The 17041-nt window shown below is 45.4% G+C and overlaps 1 protein-coding gene, 1 non-coding gene and 1 pseudogene across 2 annotated transcripts; 2 read left to right on the forward strand and 1 right to left on the reverse strand.

Annotated features, from left to right (window-relative positions):
• Window positions 1-201: 201 nt before the first annotated feature.
• Glod5 (glyoxalase domain containing 5) lies at window positions 202-14136 on the reverse strand. The gene is made up of 4 exons (XM_021188339.2): window positions 14067-14136; window positions 11208-11345; window positions 1551-1706; window positions 202-516 (listed from the first exon to the last, which is right to left on the reverse strand). The coding sequence occupies exons 1-4, from the start codon at window positions 14091-14093 to the stop codon at window positions 391-393; spliced, it is 447 nt and encodes a 148-aa protein (XP_021043998.1). The 5' UTR covers window positions 14094-14136; the 3' UTR covers window positions 202-390.
• On the forward strand, window positions 1747-3119 carry LOC110313335 (annotated as a pseudogene).
• LOC115063236 lies at window positions 2397-2521 on the forward strand. Its single transcript, XR_003843112.1, has one exon. It is a non-coding gene; the product is annotated as a small nucleolar RNA SNORA40 (small nucleolar RNA).
• Window positions 14137-17041: the final 2905 nt, after the last annotated feature.

Genomic DNA, 17041 nt, shown 5'->3' on the forward strand with positions numbered 1-17041 from the left:
GCATCAGAAAGCAGCGAGAAGAGGGGAGAGGAACGAGGGATCATTGGCAAGGAGAAATCTGTCAAAGGCCTTGAATCTCAAAAGGATGACCCCGCTTTAATCGCTAGAGAAACCAAACTCTCGCCCAGACCTCCAAAAGTCTCAGAGGTCTCTTGCCCTAGACAAGCCCCCAGACATAGGACTCTGCCAAGAGTGAGGAACTCATATGGAGAGATTTGTCATTTATTGGAGTGGCCTGAATGGAGGCTTTCTAGACACAAACATTTGCACGTAAACCTGTCTTAGGTCCCTTTTGCCCAAGTTCTCAGTTCTTCGAGGTCTCTGGGATTTGTAGGAAATTAGGAGTAAGATAACATTTTGTGGATCACAATGGAGGAAGACCAGCGTCAATCATGAAGTGACATAGCTGGACACCTCAAGGAGATTTCTGTCGGGATCTCGGAAGTAGATGGATAGAATAGGCCCCTTTGCTCCTGTTCTGGGGACTGGGCCCTCCTCAATGGGGACATCAAAAGCCTGAATGAAGCCAACAGAAAAGACAAAAGTCATTGTCACAGCTATGCGAGACCAACACTTAGTTCTTTAAAAACTCCTCCTCGTTCCTTCCCTTCTCCTGCGTTCTAAAGTTTGAACTCAGGACCTCACACATGCCACAACCACAGCCAAAATCTCATTCCCAGTGGGCCCAGATGACCTCACTCTACTCCAGATGGCTGGCCTTGGGAAGAAGGTGTGATTACCATGAACCTCAGTTTCCTTCTTTGTAAAACAGGGGGGGGGCAACAGCAGTGCTAGTGAACAAGAATTTAAACACAGGGACTGGAGAGATGGCTCAGTGCTTAAGATCATTATATGTGACTTCTTTGATATCTTTGATATTGAATTTTTTGTTGTTTTAGTTTTGGTAGTGGATAAGTGTATAAAATATATTCAATACCAATTTATGTGAAAAATGTAATGTAAAACTCTGTGGTTCTGGGGCTGGAGAGATGCCTCGGTTGTTAAGAGCACTGACTGAGCCGGGCATGGTGGTGTACGCCTTTAATCCCAGCACTTGGGAGGCAGAGGCAGGCGGGTTTCTGAGTTTGAGGCCAGCCTGGTCTACAAAGTGAGTTCCAGGACAGCCAGGGCTACACAGAGAAACCCTGTCTCAAAAAAACCAAAAAAACAAAACAACAAAAAAAAGCACTGACTGCTCTTCTGAAGGTCCTGAGTTCAAATCCCAGCAACTACATGGTGGCTCACAACCATATGTAATGGGATCTGACACCCTCTTCTGGAGTGTCTAAAGACAGCTTCAGTGTACTCACATAATGAATATAAATCTAACTGTACGGGTGTCCATCGAGTTGTGTTTCCTTTTAAAATCTATCTGATTACATAAAAAGGACATCATCAAAAGAAGAAGTAGATAATTGTGTGCAGGCAGGATGTGGATGTGGCGGGATGTGTCAGGTCTGAGGTTTCAGGAAGACCTGGCTCTTTGGGTCATACTTCTAGCTCTAGAGTATTTGCAGAAGCTCTCTTACTAGGCACCGTACTGTGCTCACCTTTAGGCGCTCGATCACCTCCTCCAGGGGCGCTTCTGTGATCAAACAAACATCCAGGGAGCCTGGAATAGGGTGAGCTGCTTTGGGGTCAAATTCCTTTCCCACCTCGTGTAAGTTAAATTTTTGGTCTCCGAAACACAATGCTTTCCGGTCTCCCTGTTTAGGAGAGAAAACAACAGAGAACTCAGCTGCAAAGATGAGTGAAGTCAAGTCACTCTGCCCGGTGCGGAAAAGGAGAAAGGGCAGCTACGCAATAGCCCTTGCCCCATCTAACAGACTGCGGTTTGGTTTTGTTTTTGTTTTTTTTTTAAAACAAAACAAAACAAAACAAAAAAACCTACTAGTTTGTGTCAGTCTGTGCATGCCTGTGTGCGCATGCAGAGGCCAAAAGAAGGCCTCAGATTCCCCAGGGCTGGAGTTGACTGTGTTTGTGAAATGCCTGACTTCTTACCTGGATACTAGGATCTGAACTCCACCCAGTCTTCATAATTGAGCAGCTGGTGCTTTTCAACATCTAAGCCAGCTCTCTAGCAGATCTCTCTGAATCCAAGGCCAGACTGGTCTACAGAGAGAGAGAGAGAGTTCCAGCTCATCTAGGACTACATAGTGCAACTGTGTCTCAAATTTTTTTTTTTTTTTACATTTATTTGTGTGAAGGTGGATGTTGTATGCTATGGCTTCTGCCTTGTGGGTTCCAGGGATCTAATTCAGGGAGGTGGGTAGTCAGGCTTGCTGCTGTATGCCTTTAGCCACCACCATCATTTTCTCAGAGACAAAGTCTGAGGTGATCCGGGCTAGCCTTAAACTTCCTGTGTATCAGAGACTGGCCTTAAAAGCCTGATCCTTAGCACTTGTGTGGGGTTTCGTTGAACTAGTGGACAAAGACTTAAAAACAGGTGCAAGAACAAATCCTCTTTTGCAACCCAGAACTCATTGTTGTATGAGTTTTGGTACAAGTAAGAAGGAATATCCTACCCAAGACAATACACAGTAATGGTAGTATGATGCCATTAGACCCTCGTGTTTAGTCTTTTTTTTTTTTTAATTTATTTATTTATTATATGTAAGTACACTGTAGCTGTCTTCAGACACTCCAGAAGAGGGCATCAGATCTTGTTATGGATGGGTTATGAGCCACCATGTGGTTGCTGGGATTTGAACTCCGGACCTTCGGAAGAGCAGTCGGGTGCTCTTACCCACTGAGCCATCTCACCAGCCCCTCGTGTTGAGTCTTAATCCAAGTCTGTCAGGTGACTGAAAAGGACACAGTTGGGCTGTCGGTTACTGGAGCCTGTTTTGCTTCTGGGCAAGGAGCGATTTGCTGGTGTGGATATCCAGGTCCATGTGAAGGGTGGTGGACATGTGGCCCAAATTTATGCCATCCGACAGTCCATCTCAAAGGCCCTGGTGGCTTATTATCAAAAATATGTGGATGAAGCCTCTAAGAAGGAGATCAAAGATATCCTCACCCAGTACGATCGGACCCTGCTTGTAGCTGACCCCCGTCGCTGCGAATCCAAGAAGTTTGGAGGTCCTGGTGCCAGTGCACGATACCACAAATCCTACTGATAAGCCCATCTCAAGGATCAGGGTTTACCTTTATAATAAACATCCTAGGATTTTAATGTTTAAAAAAAAAAAAGCCTGATCTTCTTGCTTCCAATCCCTATATACTGAGATGACAGAAATGCATGCCATGCCTGGTAGTCCAGGCAATTCCACTGGCCTGCTCTGGGGGACCTAACAACTGCTTCTGTCATCACCTGCTACCAGCGGTGTGCCGAGGATTAGAAGAATACCAACAACCTCAGCTGGCTCTCTGCATTCCCTCCCTGTTCTCTGTACCCCCTGCCCCCTCTTTCTGCCCTCATGGCATGGCTTTCTCTCTGCTCCCTGTCCATCTGTCTGTCTACATGTCCAGTTGCCTGCCTCTATCCCTTCTCCATGTCCCCATTCCCTTTCCTTTCCCAGTAAAACTCTTTTAGACCAGATTTGTTGCATGACATACTTTCTCAGGGGTACACCTTGCCACAGGCCCATCAAAGGTACCCTCCCCTCGCTGTATTATGTTTCATAACAATGTCCAGCTTCATTTTTAAATTTTGTTTTTTAAGACAGGGTTTCTCTGTGTAGCCCTGGCTGTCCTGGAACTCACTCTGTAGACCAAGCTGGCCTTAAACTCAGAAATCCACCTGCCTCTGCCTCCCAAATACTGGGATTAAAGGCATGTGCCACCAATGCCCGGCTTTAAATGCTTTTTAAGATTTATTTATTTTTATTTAATGTGTTCATATATCTGATTGTATATATGTACATACATGTGTGCAGAGCTCACACAGGCCAGAGAAAGACATCAGATTCTTCTGGGAACTGGGAGATGTGTGTTCCCGATGTGGGAGCTGAGGGCGGGGGTGGTGCAAGTCTTTAATCCAAGCATTCAGGAACCAGGTGGATCTCTGTAAGTTCGAGACCAGCCTGGTCTATAAAATGAGTTTCAAGACAATTAGGGCTTATACAGAGAAACCCTATCTTGAAAAAACACACCAAACAAATATATATATATATTAAGCCAGCCATGGAGGCACACCTTTAATCCCAGCACACGGGAGGCAGAGGCAGGCAGATCTGTGAGTTCGAGGCCAGCCTGGTCTACAGAGTGAGTTTCAGGACAGTCAATGCTATACAGAGAAACCGTGTCTTGGAAACAAACAAAACAAAACAAAAACAAAAACAAAAACAGTGTGGGAGCTGAGATTGGAATTCGGGTCAGCTGGAAAAAAAGCAAGTTTTTTTTAACTGCTGTACGTACCAACTGTTTAGCACCCCAGCTTCTATTTCTTTTCTTTTTACTTCTCTATTTCTTTTCCTGAGACCCCATCTTACTGCGCAGCCCCAGGCTGATATCAAACTCTGCCTTAGGCTCCTGAGTGCTGGTGTTACCAGTGTGTGCCAATCACCATGCTTATTTGAGACAGAGTGGGTGGAGCCAATGTGTGCTTGCTTCTTATTAAAGTGTCCACATCATCAAATGATTAAAACCTACCTGTGGCAGAGAAAGCAATTTATCTACCCAGTATACCTTGTTTCCTTCCCTCGTTCCCACCCTCCTTCCCTATCTCCCTCCTTCCTATCTTTCTGTCTCTATGTCCCTTTCCTTTCTTTGGGTTCTCATTATGTTGCCTAGACTATCCTGAAACTCTTGGGCTCAAGTGATGTGTCTTCCTTCACCATTTTATTTTATCGGATTTTTTTTTCTTGTAAGAACAACAGCCAATGGTACGTCCCCAAGCTTTCTAAAACATTCATCTCAAGCTAGGGTGCCGATACACTTATAATCAACCCCAGCATTTAGGACAGTGAGGCAGGAGGATAGAAAGGTTGACTTCACCTTGGGCTGCACAGAATGACCTTCTCTCCAAAACCAAACCAAACCAAACAAAGCCCACTCCTTACCTTTCACCACCCCACCCCCATTCCTCCCCAGGAGGCCATTGTGTCTTAGAGACCTTATTAGTTGCCTTCAGCAGTGAGGTGGTTGCTGGTGGGGCTTCTAGGAATCTCCCTGCCCCCACTGAGCTGGGACTTAGTGCCTATTCATTTCCTCCTAATGACACATTTCATTTGGCTGCTTCTTCAATTGAGAGAAAAAGGCAGCTGTCTCATTTAACCCCATGGTAGCTCTTTCCCCCGGCCCCTCCAAGTGCAGGCTTTAACGGACGCACCACTATTCCAGTTTAAAAGGTAGATTGATTTTTATGTTGTGTGTGGGTGTTTTGTCTACACGGATGTGTGTGGACCACGTGTGTGCCTGATACTCCTGGAGGTCAGAAGAGGATGTTGAGTTCCCTGGAACTGGAGTTACAAATGATTGTGAGCTGCCATGTGGGTGCCTGAAACTGAACCATGTCCTCTGGCAGAGCAGCTCTTACGTACTGAGCCACTGCTCCAGCCACTATCTCTCCATTTACCACTGTCACGTATTTGTCTTCTTTCGGCAAGACAGAGGAGCATTTCGCTCGTTAGTATTACGACCCCCTCCCCCAGTACTAGTCTGTCTTAACTTTAGTTCCTCTGTTGGCTTCTTTATAGTTTTATTTATTTATTTAATGTATGAATGCTCTGCTGCATATACATCTGCCTGCCTGAAGAGGGCACCAGATCCCTCATAGATGGCTGTGAGCCACCATGTGGTTACTGGGAATTGAACTCAGGATCTCTGGAAGAGCAGCCCGTGCTCTTAACCACTGAGTCATCTCACCAGCCCCTTCTTTATAGTTTTTAAATAGCTTGATTCCATGGGTAATTTTTTTAGGGTGCTAAGGAATAAAATAAGGTTTATTTTTCTAAATAACCCCTATCACCTTGTCTTATTTCCATACCTTCCTTCTTTCTCCCTCTAAGCACTTGGCATTTCTTTTCTAATTTCCCCATCTCTTTCTCCATTCGTACAGTGGCTACCACGTCCAGTCAGTCAGTAAAAGACTATATTGTCCTTTTACACTCAAAGGACAGTTTGGTCCAATGGAGAGTTCTGTCAAGGCTGTTGCTTTTATTAAATATCTGTCTCAGGACTGGTGGTGTTTCCCTGCAGTGTAGCAGTTGCCTAGCATGCATGATGCCCTGGATTCTAGTCCCAAGACTGTAAGAAAGAAAGAAGGAAATATCTTGCAGAGGACCCAAGTTCAGGTCCCAGCACCCACATGGTAGCTCACAACCATCCTAACGATCTGATGACTTCTTCTGACCTCTGTGGGCAGTGCACACACATGTGTATATGCATACATGCAGGGAAACACTCATACACACACACACACACACACACACACACACACACATATATATATATATATATGGTATGGTGGCACATGCCTTTAATCCCAGTCCTCAGGAGGCAGAGGCAGGTGGATCTCTGTGTTTGATGCCAGCCTGCCCTACAGAATAAGTTCCAGGACAGCCAGGGCTATACAGAGAAACCCTGTCTTGAACCCCCAAACATACAAAAAAAAAAAAAAGACTGGGTCTCAATCCCCCCTACCAAATAAATTAAATAAATCATTTAAAACAAAAGAAATATGCTAATTTGTTTTCATACTTTTTTTTTTGTTTTATTTTTTTGAGACAGGGTTTCTCTGTGTAGCCCTGGCTGTCCTGGAACTCACTCTGTAGACCAGGCTGGCCTCGAACTCAGAAATCCGCCTGCCTCTGCCTCCCGAGTGCTGGGATTAAAGGCGTGCGCCACCACGCCCGGCTGTTTTCATACTTTTTATTTCATATATTATTTGTGTGTGTGTGTGTGTGTGTGTGTGTGTGTGTGTGTGTATACAGGTATGTATACAGGGGCCAAGGTGGTCAGCTGGTCTCTCCAGCATATTCCCTTAAGACAGAGTCTCTCTCGGGTGGGTGAGATGGCTCAGTGGGTAAGAGCACCGGACAGCTCTTCCAAAGGACCCGAGTTCAAATCCCAGCAACCACATGGTGGCTCACAACCATCTATAACAAGATCTGACGCCCTCTTCTGGAGNGTCTGAAGTCAGCTACAGTGTACTTACATATAATAAATAAATTAATAAATAAATAAATAAATAAATAAATAGACAGAGTCTCTCACAGAACTTTGAGCTAGGCTGGTGGCCAGCAAATCCCAGCAGTCCTCCACAACACTGGGCTTATACACATGTGCTGGCTTCTCCTCTGGGTGCTGGGGATTTGAACTCTGGTCTTCTTTCTTTCACTCAGTGCAATCCTTTTCGGACCTGAAGTCTGTCCAACCTGCTCTTGCTTGACGTTCCTTTCTGCAGAAAGTCCTCTTCAGATTTTCAATTGTCACAGTCTGCCACTCCATGACCCTTTTCAATTTCTATGCTAATTTTTAGAGATGTTTTAAGAAGGTGCCAAGCTTTCCCCCACGCCATGATTTACACAGAGGTCCCTGTTAGCACTCTCTCGGCACCAAGATACACGTTGCCATTCCTGTAAGTACGGGTGATAAAGCAGCCACCATTTCATCGTGTCTCTTACAGTTCATCCCCGAGTGGGCAGAGGACATTCTGTGTGCTTTCGCAGTTCTCTAGGGACACATCGTTTCCATTACTGTCATAGAATAATGTCAAGGTTCCAAAATTGCTGAGTCTTTCTCTCTTCATTCCCCTCTCCCTTCAAGGGCTGACCACCACCTATCATTTTGTTGTTTTTATAATTTTGTCTTTTCTTGCTCAGGCAATATGCAGCTTTTTTACATTGGTTTCATTCACTTACTGATCTATCTATCTATCTATCTATCTATCTATATATATATATGATTTTCCCCATGTTTTTTTTTTTTTTTTTTTTTTTTTTTTTTTTTTTTTTTTTTTTTTTTTTTTTTTTTTAGTTTTTTGAGACAGGGTTTCTCTGTCCTGGAACTCACTCTGTAGACCAGGCTGGCCTCAAACTCAGAAATCCGCCTGCCTCTGCCTCCCGAGTGCTGGGATTAAAGGCGTGCGCCACGCCCGGCTTTGCCTATGTTTCTTATAGCTTGGTTTCCTCTCTCCTTTCTCTCTGTTTCTATATCCTCTGTTTCTGTCTTTCTCTGTCTCTGTCTCTCTCCACCTCTCTTCTCTGTCCTTGCAAAAAGCAACATAGATGTTTTCGGTAATATCCATTGTTGAGCTTGCTGGCGGGCTACCCCAGTGAAGAACATTTCAGGCCTTGCTTCTCTTTAACACTGTAATCCATGATATAGACATAGCAAGCCTCACTGCTATCTGCTTCAGGGCATTTTTTTTTTTAAGATTTATTTATTTATTATATGTAAGTACACTGTAGCTGTCTTCAGACTCTCCAGAAGAGGGAGTCAGATCTTGTTATGGATGGTTGTGAGCCACCATGTGGTTGCTGGGATTTGAACTCCGGACCTTTGGAAGAGCAGTCGGGTGCTCTTACCCACTAAGCCATCTCACCAGCCCTCAGGGCATCTTTATAAGGATTTTTTTTTCCTTTGCATTTACCACTTTTGAAGCTCTTCCATATTCTCAAGACAGTGTTAAATCTGGGGACACCTAGCCCTTTCCTTCCATCTGGAACCGTTCCTTATCCCATGCTTAATTGACTTTAGATAGCTGGGATTTTCTTCTTGGGAACCACTCTATTTCAATGTATGCATTTCTTGTTCCCAGCTAGTTCAATTATGATTTTATTGGGAGGGGGCAGGGCAGAGGAAAACGTCAGGTAGCTTACTCTGTTGCTCCCACTTTCTATTTATTGATTTAATGTTGTGTGTGTGTGTTTGTGCACGCGCGCACGTGCCCATGCGTGTGTGTGTGTGTGCCCTGGCACATGTGTGGAAGTCAGACGACAAGTCTTGGGAGTTGTGTTTCTCCTTTGGGATCAAACCCAGAGCCGATCCGTTTCTCTGCTAGGTCGCCTTGCCAGCCTTTATGCCTCGTTTTCTCTGCTCATCTGGAAGCTGGCATTCTCTTCGCTCGCTGGATAAGTAAGCACTACTACTGAGCTTCACCCCCAGCCCTGCAGAGTACTTTTCCCAGGTCTTTGCACCTAGCGATAGATACTTATGGATACTTAGCAAATCCATACTTACCTTGGATTTGCAGCTCAATTGGATGTAGAATTTTAGGTTGATTTCCCCACCCCCCACCCCTGAATCATTTTTCAATTAATTACATTTGTTTTTAGACGATTTCCACTTCACAATGCATAGCAGCCGCTCTCACCTCTACCCCCTGCTACCCCTTCAACACCTCCTCCTCTCTCACTTTCATGACTACTTTGTTTAGTGCCCCACTGAGATTAACCGGGGGTGTCTCTATAATCGAGGGTTTAGAGCTATCCGTTTGGGGCCTGGTGGGCTCAGTCGGGGGTACACAATTAAAGACAATGGTCCCTTCCCCCCAGAGTCTATCAGTAGCCAATAGCTCAGAAGTAGCAGGTAGGGCCCCACGAACCCTTCCCCCTCCATTGACTTCCTGTTGACAGTGCCAGTCTCTAAGGGCCCAGTCAAGGTAACAACAACTGTGAGTTAATACTTGCAATAATTGTATGGTGTCTAGAGAGTGCTATCTCCTAGCCGTGAAGGCTGTTGCAAATTTCCCATCCCCTTTCCCACAATATTCCCAAGCCTGGTGGAGATGGAGGGGGGCCTGGAATATCTTGTGCAGGGCTGGGCTCAGCACCGTTGTTATTCTCTGCATCTTAGGAAGCCTGAGTGTATTCATCGCTTTTCTTTGGAGGGAGAGGCTTCTCTGATTAAGGCTGGGAAAGGCTTTTGTTCTGGGAGTAGGGACCACATGGAGAGATGCTGAGGCAGAACTGGAGGCGGGGCGGGAGTGCTTTCCCAGAATCTTAAAAGTATAGTCCTATTGTTTCCTGGCCTCTGGTGGGACTCAAGAACCCTAACATTTGCATCTTTCTTTTTCTTTTGTAGATGAACCACTTTTTAATCTCTTGGCCAACTCTTAACATTCACTTTTTCAGTGTGATGTTTTACAATTCCCACAGGGCATATCTGAGTGTTGATATGCTGAATACATAGTTAACTCTGTGTATAAAGGCTGCAAAGTTCTCTTGTACTTTTTTTTTTTTTTTTTTTGAGACCAGGGACCTTGAACTAACAAGGCCTCTCTAGCTTTAGTTCTCTGGTGCTTTGACCCTCTCTCCACATGTCTCCTTGTTTGTATTTTGAAATCTCTTCCATTGATCCTTTTACTTTTTCTCTAATATTTCCTGTGTCTGGGAGCTTGGAGTTTATAAATAAAATAAAATAAATAAAAATAAAATAAAACATTTTGGGCCAGGCTCAGTATTTAATGCATGCTAGGCAAATATCAATCACAAATACTCAATACAGCACCTGTGTAAAAAAAAAAAAGTCCCCTCAGGGCCAGGCAGTGGTGGTACAGCCAGCCCTGTATTCATTTCCCCCACTTGGGAGGCATAGGGTAACAAATCTCTGTGAGTTCGAGGCCAGCCTGGTCTACAAAGTAAGTTCTAGGACAGCCAGGGCTGTCACAAAACAACCACAACAACAACAACCACAATAAATCCACAGCCCTTTAATTTTTTTTTTCGAGACAGGGTTTCTCTGTGTAGCTCTGGATGTCCTGGAACTCACTCTGTAGACCAGGCTGGCCTTGAACTCAGAAATCCACCTGCCCCTGCCTCCCAAGTGCTGGGATTACAGGCCCGCACCACTACTGCCCGGCCTAATTAGATTTATAGTATTTATTATCAATTACATGCCTTTAATCCCAGCATTAGGAGGTCGAGGTAGGAGGTCTCAGAACTTAAGGATAGCCAAGGCAGTCCAGAAAAAAAACCAAGGCGGAACCAATGGAGGAAGCTGGGGAGATGGCTTAGTTAGTAAAATGCTTGCTATACAGGAAGAGGACCTGAGTTCAGATTCCCAGAACCTGTGTAAAAAAGTCAGTGCGGCAGCATCTACTCCGAACCCCAGTGCTGGGAGGCTGAGATGGGAGTCTCCCTGGGCTTGCTGGCCTTTCTGTCTAGCTAAGTCAGAGCTCTGGCCTACACGTGCATATGCAGCGGGTACACATACACGTATGTACACACAACACACACACACATACACACACACACACACACACACATGCACGCGCGCATGCTTTAATGCACTTGAAGTTTTGAATATAGGGACATGATTACCTTGAAAGTAGTGACCTCCATGCCCAGGATCTTGGAATAAAACATAGTGGTGTCTTCAATATTCTTTACAGTCATCACGATGTGGTCAAGTCTACAGATAAGACACGGGGAAGGGATCTGGCTGCTGCTTCTCCATAACTAAAATGTAAAAACAACAATAACAACAACAAATGAAAAGACCCCAAACTCAGAAAAAAAACAAATTGCCACCAGACACTTCCAAGTGTTCTTCTCCATTTCCTTCACCTGCCCAAGCACCAGGATCCTTCTCATCCTTATTCCAAGGGGAAAACTCCTTCAAGAAAAATCTCTGTAAAGCCATTGCTCTGGGGGTTGGAGAGGTGGCTCAGTGGTTAAAAGCACTGGGTTCAAATCCCAGCAACCACATGGTGGCTCACGATCATCTATAATGGGATCCGATGGCCTCTTCTGGTGTGTCTGAAGACAGCTATAGTATACTCACATACATTAAATCAATAAAATCTTTTTTTAAAAAAAAGTGAGGGGAAACAATCAAATAGGGGCTGGAGAGATGGCTCAGGAGTTAAGAGCACTGACTGCTCTTTTCAGAGGACCCGGGGTTCAATTTCCAGCAGCCAAATGATAGCTCACAACTAACTGTTCTAACTCCAGTTCCAGGGGATCTTTCCCCCTCTTCTGGCTGCTTAGGATACTGCATACATGAGGTACACCGATACACACCCATTCTCATAAAATAATAAAATTAAAATAAATATTAAGGCCAGGCATGGCGGCACATGTCTTTAACATCCCACAATGCTTGCGCTTTCCAGCACTGGGAGCAGTGAGATTAACTTACAGATGGTGAAATAGAGGGACCCAGAGAATAACGAACTGGCCTGCCTCCTGTGCATCAGTCTCAGGCTGATGGGTTTGGGGAGAAGCTGACCAAGTGCTTTATTCAGGGGCTGGGATTCCCTTCCTTTTCCTCCTACTAGAGAGACAAAAGAGAAAACTAGGAATGTAGAATTTATCTCTTGTGAAGACAAGATTCAGAGCAGCCTCACCCCCCAGCTCCCTCCTTTTCTCATCTGCAGCTATAACTGTGGGCTGGGTAGGGCTGGAGAGCCTATGTAGAGTTGAGAGCTGCTCTTGCAAAGGACTGGGGTTCAACTTCCCAGAACCCACATGGTGGCTCACAGCTCTCTGTATCTGCAGTTCCAGGGAATCCATGCACAGACACACATCCAGGCAAAACACCCAAATGCATGTCACAAGAAAAGGAAGAGCGTCTGTGCCCCTGTAACCTCTAACACTTGGGAAGCTGAGGCAGGAGAATGATGAGTTTCAAGATCAACTAAGCACTGCGGTGAGACCTTTTCTCAAAAACAAAGTCAAACTACAGAACGAGGATATATTGCTGGACCTGGGTTTGGTTTCCCGCACCCACATGGTGGTCCACAACTGTCTGTCACTGTACTGGTCCCTACAATCACCGCATACATGTGGTACACATGTATTTATGCAGGCAAGATACTCATACACATAGCATAAAAAATTGGGGGGTTCGTTTGTCTGTTTTTTTTGAGACAGGTTTTCTCTGTGCAGTCCTGGCAGTCCACACTCACTCTGTAGACCAGGTTGGCCTCAAACTCAGAGATCCNCCTGCCTCTGCCTTCCTAGTGCTGGAATTAAAGGTGTGTGCCACCACTGCCTGGCACAAAATTAAGTTTTTTAAAGAAAAAATGTCTGAGCATGTGAGCAAGATACCTACTTGGGAAACTGAATGTTTCCAAAACCCTAAACCAACCAACTAACCAAAGAAGGAACTAAGGGACACTCAGGCCCCATGGAAGAGAAAGCTGTATATTTTGTTTTAGGTTTTCCAATCCTATTTGGGGCTCCGTGTTTACAGCTCTCCCAAAGGACCAGAATTTGATTCCTAGTACTCATGCTAGGCAGCTTACAAAAGCTTGTAACCCCTGACTCCACGGGATTTGGTGCCCTCTTCTGGCCGCTATAGGCAGCTGCACTAACATACGCATGAAAAAATAGTCCTGTTGAACCTTTTAATGTTTGTTGAATCTGTATGAGCGTCCTGTTTTGTTCCTGATGTAACTACTTTATGTTTTTCTCCTCATGTCTATGTATAAAGAGAAATTACTAGTGTTTTCTGACTTTGATTGAAGCAGCAGCCTTGAGCAGAGCCGATCTTTATCGCGCATTTGCATTCTCTCCCCATCTCTGCGCTCATCTTTCCCCCTCCTCCTATTTATTTTAATGGTTTAAGCAAAGATGTTCATTTCCCAGCTCCAGTCACTGAATTTCAGGATTTTTTATTTTTTATTTTTTTACTTTTGCAATCTGCATTTCTATCTTCATGGTTCCCCTGAAGTGCTGCTTTCGGGGCACCCCCAGTGCTGAGGGTCTAGAAAGTAAGCTCACTGATTTCTCTTAGTAGTCAGTGCCCTGGGCGCCGCAGCCTCCCTCCTTTGGTCTGCTCCAGAGTCCTCTTAAAGGTCCCCTCCAGCCTCTCAGGGCCTCTGACTCTTTTGACCAGCTTCAAGGTCATTCTTTCTCGAGGCCCTTCTGGCACAGCTCTGTCCTGAGAGCTTCATAGTCATTCTCCAGGAGCCACCTTTGCGTGTCTCTATGTGCTTGAAGCTGAACTGTCTCACCAATGAACCACCCAGAGAGAGCAGTCAACCCTTAAACCTGGGCCCTCCACAAGCCCAAGCAAGACTTCTGCTGCCCTCTGGTTATCTTTAAGAAAAGGCCAAGGGAAGCTAAAGCCACAAGGATGTCCCTGAGAAGGAAAGCAAGTCGGCAGACCCAGGTTGGGTACCCCCAGCCTGGTCAGTACTCATGCCCCAAAGCCCCCAGGACCCCCACACTTACCTGACTCTCAGATGTTGGATCGCACATCCTTCCTGGTAGACTGGAAGGCAGGTAGGTTGGGGCTGAGGCTGGCTCTGTGCCTGGAGATCAAGGGGCAGGAATGGGAGGTGCTAGCTGAGGACATTGGGTGGGGACAGAGGCAGAAGGTGAAAAGCAGGAAGACTAACTGAAACTCGGGGTATAGGGCTCAGTGGTACAGCAGTGCTCAAGAAACCCTGGGTTCTACCCCTAGCAGTGCAAAACCAAGCCAAACCCTGGCGGCCTTGAAAAGAGAAACACAAATATGAGGGCTTCCTCTTTTGAGGAGTTGGGGGTCTTGATAGGTTGTTGAGACTGGTCCCTAATGGTCCTTCTCTGTCAACCACCAGATGTGTCACGTCCTGCTAAGCAATCATCCATAAGAACACAGAAAACCAGGAAAGCGCCCATCACGAGTGTTGAGACTAACAGTCACCTACAAGAGAGAGCTCCGATCTGCCTTGTAGTCTGTGACTAGGATGGGAAGTGTTTTGAGTGTCTGAGTGAGAGAGCTACTTGTGGATCTGTGGCTGAGTGAGGAATTTTTTTTAAAATGGATGTGGGTGTTTTGCCTGCTTCCATGTCTCCGCATCACATTCATGCTTTCCGATCACAGAGGACAGGAGATGGCATTGGATGTCCTGGAACTGGACTTACAGACAACTGGTTGTGAGCTAGCTACCACACGCAGATTGGGAATCCAACCTAGGTTCTCCAGAAGAGCAGCAGATGCTTTTAACTGCTAACCCGTCTCTTTAGTCCTGAGCTAAGATTTTTTGAAAGGGGCCTTCACTGTATTTGGAGCCTCACAATTCCTACCCATGCTTGGTTCCCTCCCCACGCCACCACCATCTGCCTTGCTTTCTCTCTTGTGGGTTACCAGGGTTAGGTGAGTCTGAGATTTTTGCTTCTGGGCACATACCTGGATACCCCGAACATAAATAATGTATGCCCTAGGTGTTATTAAACATATGGTTTTCCTTTAAAACTTGTTGCCAGACAGGCCTGGTTGCCAAGGCCTATAATCCTAGTTACTCAAAAGGCTGGAGTAAAAGGACCAAAAGTTTCAGGCCAGGGCACTGGCATAGAGCTTAAGAGGACCACAGTTCAACCCTCAGCCCCAACATGGTGACTCCCAACTGTCTATGACTCTAGTCCCTAGGGATCCAACTCCCTCTTCTGGCCCCCTCAGACAGCGTGCATCCAAGTGGTACAAAGACATACATGCTAGCAAAACATGCCTGCCCATAAAATAATGTTTTAAAAAATGTCAAGACAACCTGGGCAAATCATCAAGATCATCTCTGAAAATAAAAAATGCTAGGAACATTTAGCATTAGCAGTAGCCTGTTTGCCCGGCTCCAGGTTCAATTGCCAGCACAGAAAAAAACAAAAAAAACCAAAACCAAAACCAAAAAACAGTTTTGTAGAGCCAGGCTGGGGCACAGATCTGCAATCCCAGCCTCCGGGAAGCCAAGGCGGAAGTGTGAGTTTCAGACCAGCCTGGGCTACAGAGTAAATTCTATAGTGAAACCCTATCTCCAAAAAAGGCTGGGCATGTAGTGGAGCTCAATGACTCAGTGGTAGACTGCCCTGGCAGTACCAGGCTCTGGACTTGATCACCAGCATGGAAAAATTAAAAATGCAAGTGAATGCCACCTACTTCTAGGGACTACACAGGCCATCCCTGCCCCATCCACAAAGTGACTATTTAGGGGGCTACAGAGATGGCTCAGTGGTTAAGAGCACTGACTACTTTTCCAAAAGTCCTGAGTTCAATTCCCAGAAACCACGTGGTAGTTTAGATGTCCTCTTCTGGCATGCAGGTGTAATGCAGATAGCATTCATATACGTAAAATAAATAAATCTTTCTTTAAAAAATGGTTGCCGAGCGTGGTGGCACATGCCTTTAATCCCAGCACTCGGGAGGCAGAGGCAGGAGGATTTCTGAGTTCGAGGCCAACCTGGTCTACAAAGTGAGTTCCAGGACAGCCAGGGCTACACAGAGAAACCCTGTCTCGAAAAACCAATAAATAAATAAATAAATATGGTCGTCATTGGAGTCAGTTCCAGCTGTTTCATTTTAGATACTTTCCTGTGGGCTCATGAGCATGTGGGCAGTGTGTGCTCACATCTGGCTCTCCTTTGCTTATCTTGTCAAGGGCACTTCACTCTGCAAGTAGACACACAGAGCCTGTGTATTGTGCATTGTACTTAGTGGGTGCTCAGTGTGCAATAGAAAGCCAACATCCTTCATAGCACTTAGCAACAGTCATTGACTATGAATGGTCTTTCTTTGTTCTTTTTGAGATGGAGTCTCTTTATGTAGCTGCCCAGGATGGTCTTTGACTCACAGAAACCCTTGTTGAGTGCTAGGATTACAGGGTATATATCCCCATGCCTGACTTATAGGTGGGTATTTATTAGATTTTCCCCACTCAGGTTTTTCTTCAGTTTTAAGCTTTTTTTTTTCTAAATTAAAATTTAAATGTATGTGTGTGTGTGTGTGTGTGTGTGTGTTTGTGCCACATGTGTGCAGGTGCCCATGGAGACTAGAAGAAGTTGTCAACGCCGCTGTAGCTGGAGTTACAGGCAGTTTCAAGCTGCCTGGTGTGTAGGTGTTGGGATCTTAACTTGGGTCCTTTGGAAGAGTAGTAAGCACTTAATCTCCGAGCCTTAAACAGGGTTTCCTCAGCAGTTCTATAAGCCCTGTGTCCACTGCTTCGTGCACTTATGTTAGTGTTAAAGATAGAGGTAAAACTGTTGGGTGTGTTACTAAGGACACTTCCGAGGAACAGAACCCATAGGTGAATTATTTAAAGGCAATAGCTCATATTATTATGGAAGCTGAAAAATCCCGTAAGCCATCTGAAAGCTGGGGACCTATGATAGCCAGAAGGACAATGATAGAAGTTCAATTAGGCACTGGGCAGTGGTGGCGCATGCCTTTAATCCCA

The sequence above is a fragment of the Mus pahari genome, chromosome X (genome assembly GCF_900095145.1).
Source record: "Mus pahari chromosome X, PAHARI_EIJ_v1.1, whole genome shotgun sequence".
NCBI lineage: Eukaryota > Metazoa > Chordata > Mammalia > Rodentia > Muridae > Mus > Mus pahari.